The sequence below is a fragment of the Mauremys reevesii genome, linkage group 8 (assembly GCF_016161935.1).
Source record: "Mauremys reevesii isolate NIE-2019 linkage group 8, ASM1616193v1, whole genome shotgun sequence".
Taxonomy (NCBI): domain Eukaryota; kingdom Metazoa; phylum Chordata; order Testudines; family Geoemydidae; genus Mauremys; species Mauremys reevesii.
In genome coordinates this window covers 28,902,720-28,924,286 of record NC_052630.1, presented here as the reverse complement: position 1 = coordinate 28,924,286, position 21,567 = coordinate 28,902,720, and the positions used below count along the sequence as shown (strand labels likewise).

General features: G+C 41.5%; 1 protein-coding gene across 7 annotated transcripts in view; it reads left to right on the top strand.

Annotated features, from left to right (window-relative positions):
- SLIT3 (slit guidance ligand 3) overlaps positions 1-21,567 on the top strand; it is a 781,907-nt gene that overhangs the window by 529,718 nt on the left and 230,622 nt on the right. For all 7 annotated transcript variants that reach the window (XM_039485327.1, XM_039485326.1, XM_039485332.1 and 4 more), the window contains one exon: positions 17,622-17,693. In XM_039485327.1, the coding sequence (XP_039341261.1) occupies positions 17,622-17,693 (72 nt within the window). The remainder of the gene's footprint in view (positions 1-17,621; positions 17,694-21,567) is intronic.

Sequence of the window (21,567 nt, the reverse complement as noted above, 5' to 3'; positions counted from 1 at the left end):
TAACCATGGCCATTTGCCAGTCACATTGCCATTATCCCCCACATTTTTCGATTTTAGGGCTCAATCCAGGTCTTAAATGCAAAATGAGATATTGTGCAACATACCCCTGCCCATCTGAGAACAGGATCAAATACTCATCAAATTCATTTCAATTTGTATTTTACCCCCCCCCCCCAAATGGAGTATGGTCACTTTTATCTAGAGGCCAGGAAATGAAAATAGATCAGCTCCTCTTTTATATTTTCCTTAACAGAGTTATTTTCACATTTCAACTTACCTTGGTGATTTCTCCCAAAATAATGGAAGTATCTCATGTTAGACAGACAGAGTGAACTTGCAGGGTGGGGGGTTCTTCTTTGCTAAAGTCTGACATTAGAAGTCCTCTTTTTCTGACCTCTATATTTCATTTATCCCAAAACTTTTACACTTATCTCAACACTTTCTTGTATCATCATATCAGATATTGGTTTTCAGATGTACTTGTTTTTACTAGTTTTGTCTGTTACAGCAGTTCACAATCTACCACAGTCCTGATTAGTGTGAAATAAAACAGAATTGCTTTTGGTTGTCCCATAGGGAATGGTTATTTTCCTTCAGAGGTTGTTGTAAGATAGTGTCCCTCTTGCAACCAGCTTTAAGAGCCTTAACTTTATGGATTCAATCGTATCCATATAGTTACTGTAACAATTCATCTTTTCATCTCTGCAGAAATATTGCTAGACTGCAAGGCTCTCTGGGACAAAGTTTAGCTGCTTCTCTCATTTATATGCTGGCCCATTGCAATTTAATATCTGACTCCCAGCAATTTGAGGATTTCTGCTTATCCAAAATGCTCTAACTATAGGTTTCACTGGTGCTCTGATCTATATGTGCACTCCTCTGTCACTACACTGGTTATTTTTATAATTTAGGATTCAGCTCAAAATCTCTGTGATTACTATCTCAGCACATTATAAAGTAGGTCACTATGCTTAATTTAATCAGTTTCCATGTTCGGTGTGGACTTTGCAATTCTCATATCAAAAAAGATATTTTAAACATGCAAGTTCACTGAACAGATATGTTAGATGTAAACAATGCTCTAAAGTTACACTGCCCACGATAACCTGGGCATGTAAATTAATCTACTGGAAATGAAAAAATAGTCACGTGCTTGATGACAATTTAGAAACTCTGAACACTTGCTTCCCTTAAAAGTTCGGGCATGTACAGTCTTCTATTGGGATTACAGCATCCTGTACAACATGACAACTAGGAATCTATTTCTACTCCTGAAAATTACAGTATAAATTACATCTGAAGTACTAAAAATTAGTCTTGAATTTGCATTCCAAACAATATATACCTATAGGCATACAATATATGGTTGTATATGTGTAATGTTTTATAACATGATAGATTTAAGAACTGTAGGCATGAACGTTTTAAATAATGATATGAAAGATTTGCTGAGGTAATAAGGATGCAGCTATGGGCATCTGTTTGGGAAGCTCTAGAAGAGTAATGTGGGCAAACTACAGCCTGCGGGCCACATCCGGCCTGCAGGACCCTCCTGCCTGCCCCTGAGCTCCTGGCCTGGGAGGCTAGCCCCCGGCCTCTCCCCTGCTGTTCCCCCTGCCCCGCGAGCTCCTGGGGCAGCGCAGCTGCAGAGCTGGGACCTGACCCGGGGCTCTGTGCTGCACGGTGGCATGGCTGGTTCCAACTGGGCAGCGCGGCTGCCTGTCCTGGTACTCTGGGCGGCGTGGCTGTAGCACCGCTAGCCACCGGTGTTCCAGGCAGCGCAGTAAGGCGGCAGGGAGCAGGGGGTTGGATAGAGTGCAGGAGAGTTCGGGGGGTGGCGGTCAGGGGGCAGGGGTGTGGATAGAGGTTTGGGCGGTCAGAGAGCGGGGAACAGGGGGGTTGATTGGGGGCAGGAGTCCCAGGGGGGCAGTCAGGAATGAGAGGAGATGTTGGATGGGGTAGCTGGGGGCAGTCAGGAGCGGGAGTTCCGGGGGCTGTCAGGGGACAGGGAACGGGGGGGAGGGGTTGGATGGGGCAGGAGTCCCAGGGGGGCCGTCGGGGGAGAGAAGCAGAACGGGTCAGATTGGGGGCGGGGCCAGGCCACGCCTGGCTGTTTGGGGAGGCACAGCCTCCGCTAACCGGCCCTCCATACAATTTTGGAAATCTGATGCGGCCTTCAGGCCAAAAAGTTTGCCCACCCCTGTTCTAGAGAGTGTGGAAACTACTAAATTCAGAGTGTTGGTGTGAAGAAATAATAGAGAAAGATGTTTTGTATAAAGTTTTATATTGAAGCTGACAGGGTGGGGGCACAGTTGGGTAGTTATGTGGGACCTGCTGCTGGAAGTTAGTGATCTGTGGGCGGAAGATATGTTCAGATTTCCATTAATCTGAGAGCAACAGAGGGAACAAATGATATTAAGAAACATTTGGAAGAAATGAATCAGATGGAAGGACCACAGTATCTGAAACACCCTGAAGAATGTGTAAGTACAAAACAATGAGAAGGGAAATAATAAGAATGGCCGTTCTGGGTCAGACCAGTATCCTGTCTCTGACAGTGTCCAGTACCAAGTGCCCCAGAGGGGTGAACAGAACAGGGTAATTATTGAGTGGTCCATCCCCTATCTATCCCTTTCCTAATGGTTCCTAACATTCCGTTAGCTTTTCTGACTGCCACTGCACATTGAGCAGATGTTTTCAGACAACTATCCGTGATGACACCAAGATCTCTTTCTTGGGTGGTAACAGCAAATTTAGACCTCATCATTTTGTATGTATAATTGGGACTGTGCTTTCAAATGTGCATTACTTTGCACCTATCAACACAGAATTTTATCAGCCATTTTGTTGCTCAGTCACCCAAATGTGTGAGATTCCTTTGCTTGTAACTCTTTGTAGTCATCTTTAAGTTTAATTGCTTTGAGTAACTTTGTATCATCTGCAAATTTTGCCACCTCACTCTTCACTCCCTTTTCCAGGTGATTTATGAATATGTTGAACAGTACTGGTCCCAGTACAGATCCTTGGGGAAGCCCATTACAGTATTTACCTTTCTCCATGGTGAAAACTAACCATTTATTCATACCTTTCTTTCCTATCTTTTAATCAGTTACTGAGCCATGAGAGAACCTTCCCTCTTATCCCATGATTGTTTACTTTGCTTAAGCTTAAGAGAGATACTTTCTAGTCACACTTTTAAAATGTTAGCTCCTTTAGACTTTTCTTAAATTTGTAACTTTTTGATATGCTTAAGGAATGAGCAATTGTCAAGAGAGTGGGGAGGTTAGAGGGGTGTGCCTTCTTTGTTTCTATTTTATTTGAAGATAATCAAGTGAGAGTTCCTATACCATTACTTGTTCTGTCTCTCTTGTGATGTGGTGTTTTATGCTGGCATAGATGAACAATGATTCTTTGTGGGGAGGCAATGGGTCTGGTGAACTGGGTGGATTAGGAAGTTAAGATAACAGGTCTGGAGGTACTTATTATGATAGTGCTCTAGAGAAGAATTGTAATTCCCATGGGTAGCAGAAGAATCCACCAGAGAACTTCATATGATATTACTAGTTCTTTTGAGAATATTCTGCACCAACCCATCATAATGTCTAACATGTATCACTGACATCTCACTGAATGAAGCTGCAGGGCCATTTTTGGAATGGTTGATTCTGATCAAGATCTCAATAGTCTACTAATCTCAAATGTGAAGAGGTAGGGGGAATAATTTGTGATAAGTTCATCTTGCTTCATATGTATGTATGTGGAGAGAGGAGATTTTTTTTAAGCCTCTGACCATTTCCTGTGCCCCAAGGACAGGACCAGAGTTTATGGTTCTGTTTTTTTTCCTCTTGACAATAAACCAGTTTAGATGGAGGATTCCACAGCTGAAATATTCCAGGTGATGTCAGTGCTCCTAATGGCTTATTTTCTTGGTGGATGTCAGCATGAAAAAGGACAACAGCTTTAATGAGCAAAAATATCTTCCTGGAAACTTTTGGGGTTTTATACAGAACACTTAAGACCAGACCATCACTGGGTCTGGTTCTGATAATTCCTATATTGGAGTTACCCCCAAGTAAGTTGTCTGATAGGAAGGGCTATTTTATACCTCCATCAGCATCACACTTTGGAGATTCATTGGTTGTTTAGATTTCTGTGGTTTCCGTAATGCTGCGAGCATATGTCAGATATACTCTTACAACTGGAGTGTTGATCACCTTCCCATCAAGGCTCCATTTTCAGTAGTAAAGGGTACTGTCAACTTCTTGACCTGTATCCTTTTTGTTTCTTGTACCTGGAAGTTGCCATGGGTTAACTGATCTTCTATGGATGAAGCAGCTAGAGTCACAGATTGGAGAGGAACTTAATATGAAGTTTCCTGGAGTCTGATATTATTCTTTGGTCATACATAGGTGTCTCAAATTGGGCACCCTACGTTTTTAGATACGTTGACCCTATTTGCTTTGTGCCTCAGTTTCCCATCTGTAAAATCTCACCTCTCACGAGGGTGTTGTAAAAATACATTTGTGTTTGTGAAGCACTCAAAGACTATAGTGATGAATGCCATAGAAAGGTCCACGAGGAAATTAAAAATTCTGTTTTTAAGAGCAGGGCTTGAATAGTGTGCTGTAAATAAGGAATGGGGCCATACACTGAACAAAGGGGAAAATGAATAACTGTACATGAAGTGAGCATTATCCATCCTGTGCAATGAATGACACAGGGGTCCTCTAAAAAAAATAGTGTGAGATTATGTCATTAAAGAACCATCCTAATCCATATGCACAGGCAACCTTAATTCTGGCATTTCCTAACTTTTGAGGGCTTGATTTTGCAACCTTCATAATGTCCTCTTAATAGAGTATTAAAAACATGTATAAAGGGGAACAATTTTGGTGGAAGAATATTAGGTCTCTTCCATTCTTCACATATGATTCTATTGCAGATTACGAACCCCAGGATGATATCCAAATTTGTATCATCACCATGCATCACACTTCAGCAACCCAATGTATATACTCAGTATATTAACACTTTATTAAGATGTACACTTGTTGTAGATTTATCTTTATGTCTCATATTGGAGGTTTTAAACCTATGCCTTTATTGGACTTAATTCACCAATATGTCACTCCAATTTTACACTAGAATAACTCCACTGAAATGAATGGAGGCACGATTGCATAAAATTGGAGTAATGGAGAGTTGAATTGAACTTGATGTACCTGGATCAGAAATGGCTGAACATTGAAGTTTGGGACTTTGATTTAGATGCTGATTTGAACCTTTTATATTGAGAAACCAGTTGGAAATGCATCGGGGGTTCTAGTTTCGATCAGCTCAATAATACAGTAAGAGCAACTGTTTTCACTGAGATTATGCTTTTGCACTTCCAGCACTAGCCAGTACAAGTAACTAATCGGGTGTTCCAAATTTTTGAGTTCAACCAAACTTTTTCAAACCTCAAAACAGAGTCTGGGATTGTTTCAAGTTTAGTGAGATCTTCAGATCAGATGTCTTTTTAGTATCTGGTTTACCGATTCTTAATATTGATTTGTTTTACTGCTAACCAACATCGTTGGTTATGTAGGATATATACTTCATTTTGGTAAATAATGGCTTCTTATAGCTTGAGACAAGTAAGAGATATTCACTTACCATTGTGGAAATATCTGTTACTGCACTTCTAAATATTCATTATCTCCTCTGACTACCTAAGGAAAAGCAAACAAAGCTGCTTTCCCTGAGAAAACAGCTTTAACTTTCTGTTCATTCTGCCTTTGGCAAATTTGCTTCTTTGCCAAACGATTACATTTTAGGGAATTGATTTTGTGAGTGGGAGTAGGAGGGAGTCCCAGCGGGGACTGTTGCACAGTCGGTAGAACAGGCAACTCAATATCAAGGTTCTTGGTTCTATTTCTGGGGCTCTTCCTGCTTCATTGATACTCTTTGGGGAAGTTCTTGTTGATCATACCCACCGAATGTACCTCAGAGAGGTGTTGAGACTTAAATAATTAATTCTGAGTGAAGATTGTGTGATTGTAAGAATGAAAGTGTTATAGAAATGCAAAATACCCTTTCCATTGTCTTTTTAAATAGACATTTCTATGATGTCATTTTACAAATTTGATTTTGCATATATTAAATTACACCAACAGAATCCTTTAAAATAGGAAGTGTGTGAAGCATTTCTTATTAATAAATCTGTTATTTTCAGTCATTTATACTGCACCATAAGAACTTGGTCTGCATTGAAATTGTATTGCAGTGAAATTTGGCTTTAACATCTTAAACTGGAGGAGAGTCTTTAGCTTTTTTTTTTTCAAAATTAATTTCCTTTTAAATAAAAGTAATGCCCGTTGAATTTGGGGGCAGAAGAAAGATAGGTCAGCAATTCAAATGGTCCTTGCTCAAGAAGTTAATAATGGATTTTTTCCCATCAGTTTTCCGATATATAGTGTGGCTTAGACCAGTATAGTATTTCTGAACACACTTATTGATTGTTCCAATGGAGGCTCCCCAGGGTAGTTTTTCTACTCTATTTGAGTTATATAATACGATCTTCACTCACTGCTGTAAAGTGGCTCTGGACATCTTTACATGTCAGATTTGCCTACTGCTTTCAGATGTCACCAGGCAAACTGTCACTGACTGCTTATGCTTAACATCAAGAAACAATTTCCTACTCTCTAGGCTTAAAACATGTACAGGGCCACCTTTCCACTGAGAACAAGGACATGAAAATTGCAGCTATTTTAGATGAACTGAACAATCAGTGGAGAGGATTTAAATCAGTGATAAGTGGTGGGAATAAAAATACTTTCATGTGCAGAGATGGGTTAAGGAGGACATGTCGTTTTGCTTTGTCTGGGTATCAAAATGTGCAGTTTGAACGGAAATGTTCAGGTTCTGTTTAAATTGCTAGTAGGTAAATTCTGCTTTGTATAGTATTTGCTAGACCCTTAAAGGGAAGAGAGTGAGGTAGATCAGTAATTAAATATTTCCAGATTTGTTGAATGAGATATTTGACATAGAAGATGTTTAGATATTAAAATAGGTACAAATAAGCAATCACTACACAAGATTTCAGCTGTTAGATCAAGCTAAGTTTTGTATCTTAGATATTTACTTACTTTCTGATTTGTCAAATGTGACTATTGTCACCTCCAACCTCAAGAAGGTACGTTATGTTTTTACTAAGTCTGATAATTGTATTCATTTTTATGGTTGCATCATCATTTTTTTAGATTGGTCTGGCCGATTTAGAATTTTGACATTTGTAAAAGGTAGCCACATGCAGATGAATTTCACCAGGACAAGCTGTGTAAGAGTTTGTAATTTTGGGAGTATTTTCTGAAGCATCCTTTCAGCTCACCAGACACATAAATCTGGCTCTGTTAATAAAAGGGAATTTGTATGAACAGTAAGGACAATAACATATACCAAGTTATCAAATTGACTAACTTTAGATCAAGCAATGCTGACTAGGACATTCAGAACAAAAAACCTCAGAGATCTTGTTTTATCTAATGTGAATGTCACTCAAAGGTAGCTTCTAACATTGTATTTTGCAAAGCACAGTCTTTTTTGTACTTGTAATTGTACCTTGTATTGAAAGCCACAATATACAGTGTTGGCTGAAATATTGCAGGAAGGAGATTGTATTGTATCATGTGTGTATGCATCTTGAAAGTTCATTATGAAAGTGCAGAAGACATCAGGGAAAATAAATATGGAATACAAAAGCATGAATTTTATATAAAATGTGCTAATCAGTTTTATTATTGCAGGCAGGTGCTATGATGTTTGATTTGTATGTTTGTTTTTCTGCTGGTTTTATTAAATCAACTTGTGGGGTTTGATGGATGTTTTCACTGAAAGGATATACAACATGTAGAATCTAGTTAACAGAGCCCTAAAACATCTGTTTTGTTGACAAAAATATTATAAGTGACAGCACTTTATCGCACAGGGAAAGTATTTGCACCTTTCCCACCTGTCCTTGTTTTTCACCTTTTCTTCAGATCCCTTTTCCTTGTCAATGTTGTAGGTATGTAGTACAAATAGATTTTAAAAAACTGGGATTGTGCACAAATTATATAATAAATTATATGATGACTATTTTCCCTTTCAAACAGTTTACTATTAGGTAACGCTCCCAGCAAATCTAAAAGAATTATATGTCTTAAAACTTCAAGAAAGTAATACGACGAAATGTCAATATTGTAAATTTACACACAGCCTCAAAGCTCAGCATTGGTTTTTCTGGTATCCAAACAGTCTTGCTGTGCTAATGTTCAGGACCTATATTGGAGGTTTTATGCCTGACATATAGAAGAATTGTAAGCCCTGGAGACTGAGGATGGGATGTCAGCCTGCTAAGGATTAATGAGCATAATGAGATGTGGCTCATTAAGGATCTATATGTTCTTCTTGTGACAAAGCAGAACAAAAAAGCAGAGAGAAGTCCAAATGCCACATACACATTAGTTAATACTGATTAGTTGAAAACCACTTCTTGTTTACACGTGTGAAATTTAACTACAATCAAATTGGCAAGGTGCAAGGGTGTTTTCCAATACATTAAACCAGAATCCTCAAATACTACCGAGCTGCAGAGTGCTCAGAGGTTGAACAAGCCTCTTGGTAACAGATTCAGCCTTTGGGCCCTGTAAGAGTTGCATTGTTTATATATGATAAAAATTAAGACCCTAATCCTGCACTGAGAACCACGCATTCAGAGCCCCACTAAAGTTAGTGGGATGGCATGTGATACAGGAGTCTGCCTGCAAAGTTCTTAATGCTGAAGTGGTCCTAAGTTTCTTGCCCCTCTTCTTGCCAAGGCATCTTGAAAGGATAGACCCATGTGTACCAATGCACACCCAACAAATGGAATGTGTAGCTCTAGGCCCCATTTCAGCAGCGGAGGGTTGGGAAGAGCCAAATATCTCCCTCAAGCAAAGTGAGTCTTTCCTTCCCAGATCCACACACAGAGGCCCCATGCACACAGTCCTCTCACTCCCCTGTGGAAGCATGGGCAAGGCAGCCCCATGCAGAGTGGGGTGATCCTGGACAGAAAATGGGTTATATTTAATGGTGGAAGCAGCAAAACATTGTTCCACATTCAACCCAGAAAAACTGTGTTTGGCCTTGTTTAACGCTTGCCGCCCCCCCCCCCCTTTCTAAGCATTCTTGCTGTTGCTATGACCATGTCAGTTAACATAAGGGGAACAGTCACCTGTTGAGCTCCCCATTAGTCCCTGAAGCTATTTATGGGTGAGAAACTGCATAGACATAGACCCTCTCACCACCCCTTACCACACCACTACAGCAAAGCATACAGAAGAGGGTATTTGAAGACAAGTTTCTGCTGCACTGACTGGAAGTCCAGTAATCCGTGGAACCTGCCCCACTCGTGCCCGTTTTCCTTCTCAGCCCCTGCCCACAAATTGACACCTGGTTCTAGGAGGGAGTTGGGAGCCCTCTTCCTCCCACCTCTACCAGCCAGAAGAGAAACTCCTGCGACCCTCACTACTGCTGCTGCTTTAAGGAACAACCTCCAAGGAGGGGAGCCACCTATTGAAGTCTCAATGAGGTCATGAGAGGCAGAAGCATGGGGGTTGAGACTCCTGCAGGTGTCTGAAAGTGGAAGGCTTAATGGATTAGGGAGGGAGGCAGGAGAGAATGACACTGATGGATTTATTGAGAAGCAAAGCGAAGGGCAGAGTATTTTATCCAGGGTCTGCCACATGCATCAGTGTTGAGGCAGAAAGATTGGGACCCTCTTGTTCAGATGTATCAGCATGTCACGGTCATCCGGCTGCTTCTGAAGAAAGACACATCCACGTTATAGATAAACTAGGGTCAAAAACAGAAAGCTACCACAGAGCACGGCAGCAGGAGAGAAAAATTAGGACCATCTTTCTGTCTGTTTGGAGAGTACCTAACACAAGGAAGTGCTTGATTCAGACTGAGGCCTCTCCTCTTTAGCATATGGAAAATACTCTGTTGCATCTCATGGATTCATACAATGGTTGCTAAAATCAGCATTTACAAGCTGGTAGTGAAAGTGCTGTTGGACTCAATGAACTGCAGATGCCATGGTGTGGCAATTGTTGAGTTTTTAATGGGTTTTCATGGAGCTATATCAGAAGCCAGAACAAGCCCTTAAAGTGCAACTACATTGTTTCTACTCTAAAAGTTGTCAGCTTTCACACTAGAGAGCTCTTTGCTGAGCATTGCTATCCAAATAGGTTAGTGTACACAGATTTATTTTAAGAGACCATTTTAGGCTTGACAATTCCAATGGGAATTTTGGCTGCTAAAGATCTGCCCTTAGTTAGAAAAATAGTTAAAAATTCAGTCAAGAATTCCATCACTAGCTTTTTAAAGATGCAGTATGGATCAGAAGAATCTACAGCCCGTAGTTGTGTGAACAACTGTTCATTATCACTTGTAAGAAGATTTGAACTGATGGGTGAAAACTCATATTCCTGCCAGGGGCGGCTCTAGGATTTGCGGCGCCCCAAGCAGGGCGACACGCCGTGGGGGGCGCTCTGGCGGTCGCCGGTCCTGTGGCTCCGGTGGACCTCCTGCAGACGTGCCTGCGGAGGGTCCGCTGGTCCCGCGGCTCTGGTGGACCTCCCGCAGGCATGCCTGCGGATGCTCCACCGGAGCTGCGGGACCAGCGGACCCTCCGCAGGCATGCCTGCAGCAGGTCCACCGGAGCTGCGGGACCAGCAGACCCTCCACAGGCATGCATGCGGGAGGTCCACTGGAGCCGCTTGCCGCCCTCCCGCGGGACGCCGCCCCAAGCGCACGCTTGGCGTGCTGGGGTCTGGAGCCGGCCCTGATTCCTGCTCCATGACTCTGGGTTAAACCTGAAGATCTGCAGCTATGTTGAAATGGAATGGTGCAGACAGAGAAGAGCAAGTGCCTTGAGAAACCAAAGGAAAAGGTAATTAGGAAGACATGGTCATACTTGGATAAGTGGATGAAAGTCCATGTAGGTAAAGAATCTTTTGTTTTTAATGGACATACCTGAGACCTAACTCATGTTTCCTTAAAACTACCGTAATGTTTCAGACCTTATGCAAAAGTTGACCAACATGACTTTGTGGGTGAATGAATCTGCAGTGTCCGAGTGCTTGGAAACTGCTTAGATATTTATCAGTCTAATCATTTCTGATCCAAAGTCACATGTTGATCTCTGGTATGCATTAGATCCAAGTTCTGTGAGGCTAATTTTTGAAGCTGACAGATTTCCAATACCATTCAAAGATGATGGAGGTTAGGGCATGGGAGATAGTCAGCTAGTTCCCTAAAAAAACAATACGTAACAAAACACTTGGTACGTGGAGGGGAGTTGCTAGCTGCCCTCTTGTTTCCTCCCTCGGAGGGCAGGTTGCTGACCACAGCTCCTCCACCCCATAAGAAGCCATGAAGTGGGAAGGTAAAGGTGAGTCTGTTGGGAAGAAGTAAATTCCCTTGGTTGCAGTGGAAAAATAATGGTTTCATTATGATTCATAATAAATAGTATTGATTATACTTGGAAGGCACTCAGATACTCTGGTGATGGTGGCAGTATAAATCCCTAAGACAGTGAGAGAACCACATATATTCAGTGTTGTATAATGGTAGTAGCAACAGCTCCAATTAGGAAGGGAATGAAAGCTTTAAATATCCATTACTTAAAACTACAGCAGAGTGCAAAGAGATATATTTAGAATATTTGGTGTTCCTCTATCCCCAAACACACAGCCGTTAAAGCATTTCTGTTGTCCTTTGGGTGAGGAGGGTGAGGAAGGGAGAGAAGAGGTACAAAGGCCGGCACTCAGCAGTGCCAACTTGCAAAGCTTCTGAAACAGTAAGACTGTGCATTTTGACCTCAGACTTTGTTTACATGGTGCTGTCCAAATCACTTATTGGCATTGTTTTGTTGTGCACTGCAGTAACTCAGTAGCTCATGCTGCAAAACATCTGTTAGTCTATAAGGTGCCACAGGATTCTTTGCTGCTTCTTCAGTACAAATAGAATTTTACTTTGTTCCTTTAATTACATAGTAAGAAGCTGGTACTGATTGGATAAATGCAAAGCAGTATTTTTTCATAACCACGATGCATTTTACATAGTGCTTACCTTTTGATATATACTTTGATACAGTGACCTAGGGATATGTTAGTGTAATTATGATGGAACTAATGTTGCAGAGTGAGACAGGCCATTCAAGGCTGGAAAGGGTTAATCAGACCTAGGTCAGGTTTCAACACCTCTTTGAGGCAACTTGTAATCAAAGAGAAGAGTAAATCTGATGCCTGACCAGTTCCTGTTAAGGGCCAAACAAATTCAGCAGACTTTCTTCATCAAAGTCCCAAGCATAAGTGTGGCAACTTTTAAAATGCAGCTCATCTTACTCAAGTATCAGGAAGAATCACACTTCTCATTTGGTCTCTGATGCGTCCTAGAGATCCCCCACCTTCCTCCCTGACACTGCTAGTCCCAATCCCCAACTCTTCACAGCACATTGCACTGGGAGGAATTAAGTAATTTCCCACCACTGACCTTGACTTGCGACCCTGCAAATCTTTACACGCAGGATAGGCTATCCTTCCTCCAGCCAGGGACAGAGGACTAACACCTTCCCGATGACCTTTGAATAGGCTCTGTGTACCCTGTCAGACAAATGAGAACTAGCAAGGTACTGATGTCCCTCTTTCTACCAGATATTTCTTTCAGCTCTTGGCCACCCAAATGGCGCAAGCCTGTAAGAACTTTGGCCATTTAAGCAGAGCAACATGATCCATTGAGTAGATTGGCGGTTGTACGTTACTTTACCCTCTCCCAGCCATGTTCATGGCTGCCTCTTACGGAAGGGACGTTTTCTGACACATCTCAAGCACAGCACAACAACACTGTTAATAGACCGTGGCTGTCTCATTTGTAGACTCTATTCATTTGACAGCTAAGAATTATCAGTACTGATGTTTCGCTCCCTCTCTCTCTTTTTTCCCAAGCTAGTGATTTGTCTGTGTTATGGGTAGGCTTGACAAACCATTACGCATTAGCAGCTGAGATGTTGTTTGAAATGGGAAAATTGCTAGCAAACTGCTCCATTAGCAAGCCGCGTAACAAATTCTTTTTCCCCCAATGAAAAAGAGATAGCTGAGACCCAAATTAATATGGCTGTCTCCCCCACTCTGCAATGGGCATTACTCTTCAAGACAAATGGCTTTGTCACTCCAAAGTATGTGATCTGGCTCTAAGAAAGCGGCGTTAGGTGGTTGTTTTTTATCTTTTTGTGTTTTCCTGCATGTGTTTGAGTAGTGTAAGCACCAGATGAGGAGATGACGAAAAGATTTGCACCCAGTGAACCTTGAGATGGATTAGGATGGGATTTTGAGTGCTTATTCTTTGCCAGAGGATCATTTGTCACCTTTAAGTGCGTCCTTTCCCCCCCCCTTGCTTTTTCTAACTGTTTTGTTTACTATCTGCTCTTAGTGCCACAAAGTCATTTAAAAATCAAAAAGATCTCCCATGTCACATTATTAGAAGAAAAATATATTTGAATCCATCAGGCCTTCTGCATTTTCCAGGCTCTGATACTTTATTAGAGGGGAATAAAGGAAATTGCTCTTGTCCTTTGACATCCATTGTCATTGAAGCTTTAAAAGTAAAACTTCCAAAGGCAGACACAACACTGTTCATATCAGAAGGAGGAAGTGCAGCATCTATAATACATCTGGGCAGTACGAACGGTGCTCTCAGGCAGCAGCTGACATGGCAGAATGAAGAGGATAACTGAATGGACGAGCAAAAGCCCATGAGAAGGTTTAACAGTACCTTTCATATATAGTCATTTATTCCATCATTCTTTACAGTGTGTTCTCATGGATTCCACTTGTTTGGTGCTGTGTCTGTTAAATACAGCTGGTTGCAAAATATTAGTGAAAATGAAATTTGGATGTTGAATGGAAACAAATTTTCCTGATTTTTTTTTCTTCATTTTCCAACTATTTACTTTTACATTTTCACTTCAAATCCAAACTGTACAGAAATCTAGAACAGGGGCGAAAGGGTTCAAATAGCCAATACAGATTATTCTTTTGTGCTTGCATCTTTCATCAGAAGATCTCAGAATGTTTCTCAAAAATTGTTTCCTCGTATTCCAGAGAGGCAAGTAAAAGATACATAATGGATCACTTCACCAGCCACTGAAATCTCAGTCACCTCTGCTGTAGAACAATAGTTGCTCTTTAACAACATACAGCAACACCATCCAACACACTAGGACATGGGCTAAAGAATGCTGTCTACTTGAAGATGCAAATTAGATCCATTTCATTCTGCCGAGCTCTACTCTTAAAACAGAATTTAACCAAGATGTTCAGGTTACCACACACCATTTTTTTGTTTTTATTTTGTTTTGCAAAGTGTTACATGATCTAGTAAGAACCTCCATTTTGCATCTCATTTGAAAGATTGTGTCTAAGACACCTTTAAGACTCACCATTATTCAGTGGTGAGTCAGCACTGACTCAGAGTGAAGAGTGACCTCTCAGAACCATCAGCGCCTCTTCTGGCAGAACCTAATTGTTCCTTGGATATCTCCCATCTAATGCTGACCTGTATGCATGTTGCTTAGCTAGTGAGGTTAGGCAGGGTAGTAGTACTAACTGGTAATGTAAATCACTTACGTTGTTCACATTTCTAATAATATAAAAATTAATTGCCATTTTCAACCTGTACCCACAGCTCCATAACGTGCATTTATGAATAAAGAAATTGTAAAGCCCAAGTTTCTACTTCATATTTTCCAGTTACTTGTTTTAATATTATACAGTAAATGTCGACTGTGCTTTGTGGCAAGTTTGGAATCTACATGCATCTACTTGCATGACCTCATTATTATGATAGGGCCCACTAAGCATCATCTGTTCAGCCTAGTCCCCCACAGAAAGGACTTCTTAAAAATTAAATAAAATCAAGAGCTTATTGCGGAACTAAGCTGAAAATGCAGCAGCATGTGATACCACCCTTGACCATCTATTTTCATCACAGGCCATCTGCTGCTCATTTGTGGTGAATGGCGAAGAACTCAGTGCTGCTTCTGAGTGTTACTGGCCAACTCCCTGTGAAACAACCCTCTGGAATCCTAATTTCTCTTTCTTTCCCCCGACTCTGTCCTCCTCTAGGTTATTTATTTTTCACATTTGCAGAAAGTGTGGATTTTAATCCCTGGTGATTGCAATTTGGTGTGTGTGCATGTTGGGGAAGCAGGGGGAGGGGAGTTGCTATCTTTTACATATAAATGCGTCTGTTCTTTATGTGTGACATTTTCCTGTGTACTTCAAAGAACTATTAATACAGGGCCAAGTTTTCACCCATCCTAACCTCGTCTTGCAATTCTGTTCAATTGATTGCTCCTGTGGAAATGGATATGCACCTCTGAAGCACGTGAAACCCTAATTTGTGTCTGCAAAGTGGGTAGTTGGGCAAACAACTCCCTTCTTTGTTCATAGAAATTAGTGCACATGGAAACTTTTGTGAGTTTGTAAAACAAAAGGTTTTGCTGAAAAATTGACCTCTGAATGTCTAGGAAAAGTCTGTTGCAACTCTGCGAAGCACATGCACACTAAAACACCAGTGATATTCGCAGCAATTTGCATTTCACTGCTCATTCCCCTGCAGTACAGTGTATGTGCGTACCATACTATTTAGGACTAACTGGGAGGGAAATCTTGTACAGAGACTCAACTCACAAAATAATTGAGATAATTAAGTCAGATAATGGATCCACAAAATAGGAATGGTAACAGTAAAGCTTAATGGCAATGACTACATACACATTGTTTTACTTGCTCTTCAGTTCCACTAAACTGTTTCCTATAAGACAGCCAAAATACTGAAAATGTATTGGGGGAAGTGGGATTTTCGCTTACTTGTTGCAGGCACAGATCATTTGGAGAATATTCTCTGAGGCAAAGAGCTATAGGCTTCATACGCTCCCTCTTCATTCTCCTGCGGTCCTTTAAGACACACATGCTTCATCTTCTTGCTGCCCTGCATTTTATCTCCATACTCATACTTTCACGTTTTTGTTTCTCTCTTCCATGTGGTTGCAGCAGGAATCAATGCTGATTAACTCCATGTCATCTCAGGGAATTGTTTTCTTAAGCACCTATCACCACGATTGCTTTTAAAGAAAGGAGTGTATTGGGTTGCCTGGGCCCCTTTGGGATAGGTGAGGTGCTTTTGTATTTCAACCCTCTATCATTTCCAACAAGAGTGATTGGTGACCATGCCAACACAGTTAAAACTCAGGATTTTATGAAGTTCTTTTTGTAAAATAGAGGCTTAGTAGATTTCAATGCCAGTGTCAGAGATGGATATAAGAATTTTTGATAACATGATAAGTTGAGTATTTTAAGTTTAGCTTATTGGGATTCACTTTTATTATTAACCTGGGAGATCACACGGCCTGTTCTTGAGGATTATGGGAACCTTTTAAAATGTCTACTTAGAAACTTTTTTATGAACAAATATTTTAAAAGCTTATAAGTTTTATATTCCTCAGTCAATCTTGCAATTTTTTGTGTTTTATTTTACTGTTAAGCTCATCCATAGTGTTTTATATGGGATGCCTCTCTGTGGCATTAAAAATGGACCCTAGTATTTTAAGGTAGTGGAAAAAGGTGTTTTGTTTCATCTCTTGGGACCTCTCCTTTTATTTCTTGAATGGCATCAGAAGAGGCAAAAAGCCTTATGCTTTGTATATAGCATTTCCTTTTTTTCAAAGTATATCACAAATATATACTAATCCTTGCAACACCTGTGTGAGGTAGATAATAAAGCATTATTATTCCCAAATTACAAATGGTAAAACTGATAAAGAAGTTATTTATAAGGCTTTCAATAAAAAGGGACACAGTGAGTTAGTGACATAGCCAGGTCTAGAACTTAAGAGTTCCTTGCTTTTACCCCCGTGCTTTACAAACAGATCTACTTATCCATGAGAGAACATGGCCTAGTGGTCTGACATTGCAGACCAAATTCTGTCTTAAGATAAGTGACTATATTGGGAGTTGTGAACATATGCGTAGAAAGTATTGTCTTAGATCTGAGTCAGCTCGAAAGGGTCCTTTATCTACTTCAGTCAAGAATAATAAAGCAACTTATTTGAGGTGGAAATTTGCCATCCTTTTGTGATAACTGCTTTGTACTTGGAGGGAATTGATATTTTTTACCTTATCCTTGGTGAGAAATATTACAATATACATCGGAAATCTTTTATTAATTTAGTTGGCCCTGAAGATGCTGATGGTGATTTGCAATGTGTCTATCTTGAGAAAGGACAAAGTAAGCTTAGCTCCCACAGAACAAAATTTACCATCTTACTGTGAAATGCTCTGTAATTGGGTTTTCCTTTTTTTTGGTAGAAATTTGGTTAGTCAGGAAGATGAATTTGTTTCCTAAAAAAGCCATTTGCTGAATTTTATTGGCTTTCAAAAGAAAATCTGTTTCAAATATAGTTTTATATATTTGTACAAAAAGACGTTATAACATTTAATGTTATTCCTGCGTTACAATCTTATATTTAATGTTTATATTACTCTGTTTGTTTTTAGACGCTTGGAACAGAATTCCATCAAAACAGTTCCTCCTGGAGCTTTTTCCCAGTACAAGAAACTTAAGAGAATGTAAGTTTAAAACTAAGACTAACATGGAAGATTATACTTGTAGCTTGTACTATTTTGAATTTTATCTTCTTTGTTTTCAAATGTTGAAACTACTGAGGATTGTATAGATAAACTCTTTTTCAAAGTATAAAGCAGCATGGAATTGGCCCAGGATGCTTAACAGTGCATGAAATCCTTAATAACATGCAGATTCACTTCTCTATTGTGTAGCATATGAAGTAATTAATTGATGTCCCCTTTATTTCTTTCTAAACATTGAATTCCTTTCCACAGAGAAGATTTTGAGTTATAATTATTTTCTCTTCTGCATTCAGATGTCTATTTGTAGGGTAAGCAGATGTCCCGTTTTTAAAGGGACAGTCCTGTTTTTAAGCCCTCCTGCAGGTGTCCCAACTTTTTCTTAAAAATGGGCAAATTTTTTGTCTCCCCCACATCAGTACTGGCAGGTCCTGCTGCTGGCCGGATCCCTGCTTGCCAGCCGCCTGCCCACCAGCAGTGAGTGGGGGGGTCCAGTAGCTGAGGATGGGGATAAGTGTGCAAGGCTGGTGGTGGGGCAAAGCTGCAGCGCATGGGGCTGGCTGTTCCTCCTGCTGGTCTATCAGCGCAGCCCCCTGCTGCGTACTGGCTCTTGACCAGCAGGGCCCCACTCGCCGTCCTGTTTCCAGCCAGCACTGGCTGTGCGCTGCGAGCTGTAGTGGCTGGTGAGTGCGGGCAGGTGTCAGGTTGAGGCGGGTTATGTGTCGCCTCCACTGCCCACCCATCAGCCCTTTACGTGCTCCCCCTCCCACTGTCCCCTCCCTGCTTTGCCCCTTCACACACCCCACACACAGCCCCACTGCTCCTCCATATCTCCCCCAGCGGGGTACGTCCTATTCCCAGCGCTGGGCAGAGAACCAGCCCCTCAGCTCACCAACAGCCTGGCCAGCAGGTTCCTTCATTCCCCTATTAACTCTGGCTGGGCCGGCGCCCTGGGAAAGCCCAAGACCCTCTGGCCTGGGCACTGACCAGGAGGAGCTGAGCCCTGTGTGTGCCAGAGCCCCACACAGCGCTGGCACGGGGAAGCCTCTCTGCCCCTCAGCTGAGCTCTGGAGTGGCCGGGGTGCGGGGGAGGGAGTGATTTCCATCCTGTTCATGCCCTGAACACTGCAGGCTCCACAGCAGCCCCCCAGGCAAGGCTTAGCACCCTCTTCATCTGCCCCCCGCTGCCCTGGTTCCTGCCCCCAGGGAGCGTGGGGCTGCTCCATCCCCTAGGCACCCTCCCCTGCTGAGCTACCTCTCTGACCAGGTTCGCTGAAGCCCCTGCAGTCAGCTTTCCTGGGCTCTGGTGCACAATGCATCCTTAGGCCTTAGCCCCTTCCTGCCCACGCTGTAGCTGGGGGATGGGAAGTGGCTGGGTTATATCAGTGGCCAGCAGCAGCCTGGAGGTGTTAGCTGCCTTTCGACACTTTGCGGGTAGGAAGAGACAAGCTGCTTCCAGTCACAGTGACAGGAGGTTAGGGGGGAAGAGATGAGCTCTGCAAAGACACAGGCCATATCATCCATCCCCCACTTTCCCCTGTGGCTGGAAGCAGCTCCTGACCCTTGCCTCCTGCACAGTGCCGAAAGGCTGCTGCTGGCCACATTCTGGTGTGAGCCTGGCAGAAATCTGGAGGGGGGCATATGACCCTGCATGCCCCCTCCCCATATGTTGCCTCAGGAAGATGGGGAGCCAGGTACTAAGAGAGGTGGGTCTTCCTGGGGGCCCAGACAGGCATGAAGGATGGAGAGCGCCGGGCAAGGAGGGTTGGGTCGGTTGGTCACCCCCCGTGTGAGAGACGTGTACGGGAGTGTGGGTGTGTCACCTCTCCCCGTGTGTGTGCGGAGTGTGTGTCTGACCCCTCCCAGTGTGAACCCTGAAGCCGTAAAGATAAGGTAAATAAAAAGAATCCAACTACGTAGTATTTCTTTTTAACAGGGGCTCAGTTAACCTGATGTTCATTTAAGTGTTTGTAGTGCATGGTTCTAGGTGATTGCCACTGAACTCGCTTGAATATGAGTTATTTTACCAGGTGTCTCATATTCAGCATAGGGAAATCTGGTCACCCTATCTATTTGCATCACTTTAATTCAGTTGCCACTGATTAGGCAGGAGAGATGGTTCTTACAAGAGGGGTTTGAACTTTTGTAACAATATATTGTATGTCCTTTCAAAACAAATATAGTAGGCTATTTTTTTTCAGTCACCTGTATAAATCTAAAAGAATAAAAGACTATTCTTGAAAATACTGTTAAGTAGTATTATTTAGTCCTGAGTGGAGCACAGGATCTGATCCAAGAGGTAACTATAACTGGACCACTAGGAAATAGTGACCATAATATAATAACATTTAACATTCCTGTGGTGGGAACAACACCACAACAGCACAACACTGTGACATTTAATTTCAGAAAGGGGAACTATGCAAAAATGAGGAGGTTAGTTAAACAGAAATTAAAAGGTACAGTGACTAGAATGTAATCCCTGCAAGTTGCATGGGCACTTTTCAAAGACACCATAATAGAGGCCCAATTTAAATGTATACCCCAAATTAAAAAACACAGTAAAAGAACTAAAAAAGAGCCATGTAAAAGAAGCAATGGGAGATAAAAAGGCATCTTTTAAAAAGTGGAAGTAAAATCTTAGTGAGGTAAATAAAAAGGAGTGTAAACACTGCCAAATTAATTGTAAAAATTTAATAAGAAACGCCAAAAAGGAGTTTGAAAAACAGCTAGCCAAAATCTCAAAAGGTAATAACAAAATGTTTTTTTAGTACATCAGAAGCAGGAAGCCTGCTAAACAACCAGTGGGGCCCCTGGATAATCGAGATACAAAAGGAGCACTTAAAGACGGTAAAGTCATTCCGAAGAAACTAAATGAATTCTTTGCTTCAGTCTTCACGACTGAGCATGTTAGGGAGACTCCCAAACCTGAGACGTCCTTTGTAGGTGACAAATCTAAGGAATTGTCACAGACTGAAGTGTCACTAGAGGAGGTTTTGGAATTAATTGATAAACTAAACAGTAACAAGTCACCGGGACCAGATGGCATTCACCCAAAAGTTCTGAAAGAACTCAAATGTGAAATTGTGGAACTATTAACTATGGTTTGTAACCTGTCCTTTATATCTGCTTCTGTACCCAATGACTGGAAGATAGCTAATGTATCGCCAATATTTAAAAAGGGGTCTAGAGGTGATCCTGACAATTACAGACCAGTAAGTCTAACGTCAGTACCAGGCAAATTAGTTGAAACAACAGTAAAGAATAAAATTTTTGGACACATAGAAGAACGTAAATTGTTGGGCAAAAGTCAACATGGTTTCTGTAAAGGGAAATCATGTCTTACTAATCTATTAGAGTTCTTTGAAAGGGTCAACAAACATGTGGACATGTGTACTTAGCTTTCCAGAAAGCCTTTGACAAGGTCCCAAAGGTCATGGGATAAGAGGGAAAATCCTTTCATGGATTGAGAACCAGTTAAAAAACAGGGAACAAAGGGTACGAATAAATGGTAAATTTTCAGAATGGAGAGGGGTAACTAGTGTTCCCCACGGGTCAGTCCTAGGACCAATCCTATTCAACTTATTCATAAATGATCTAAAGAAAGGGGTAAACAGTGAGGTGTCAAAGTTTGCAGATGATACTAAACTGCTCAAGATAGTTACGACTAAAGCAGACTGTGAAGAACTTCAGAAAGATCTCACAAAACTAAATGATTGGGCAACAAAATGGCAAATGAAATTTAATGTGGATAAATGTAAAGTAATGCACATTGGAAAAAATAACCCCAACTATACATACAATATGATGGGGGCTAATTTAGCTACAACTAATCAGGAAAGAGATCTTGGACTCC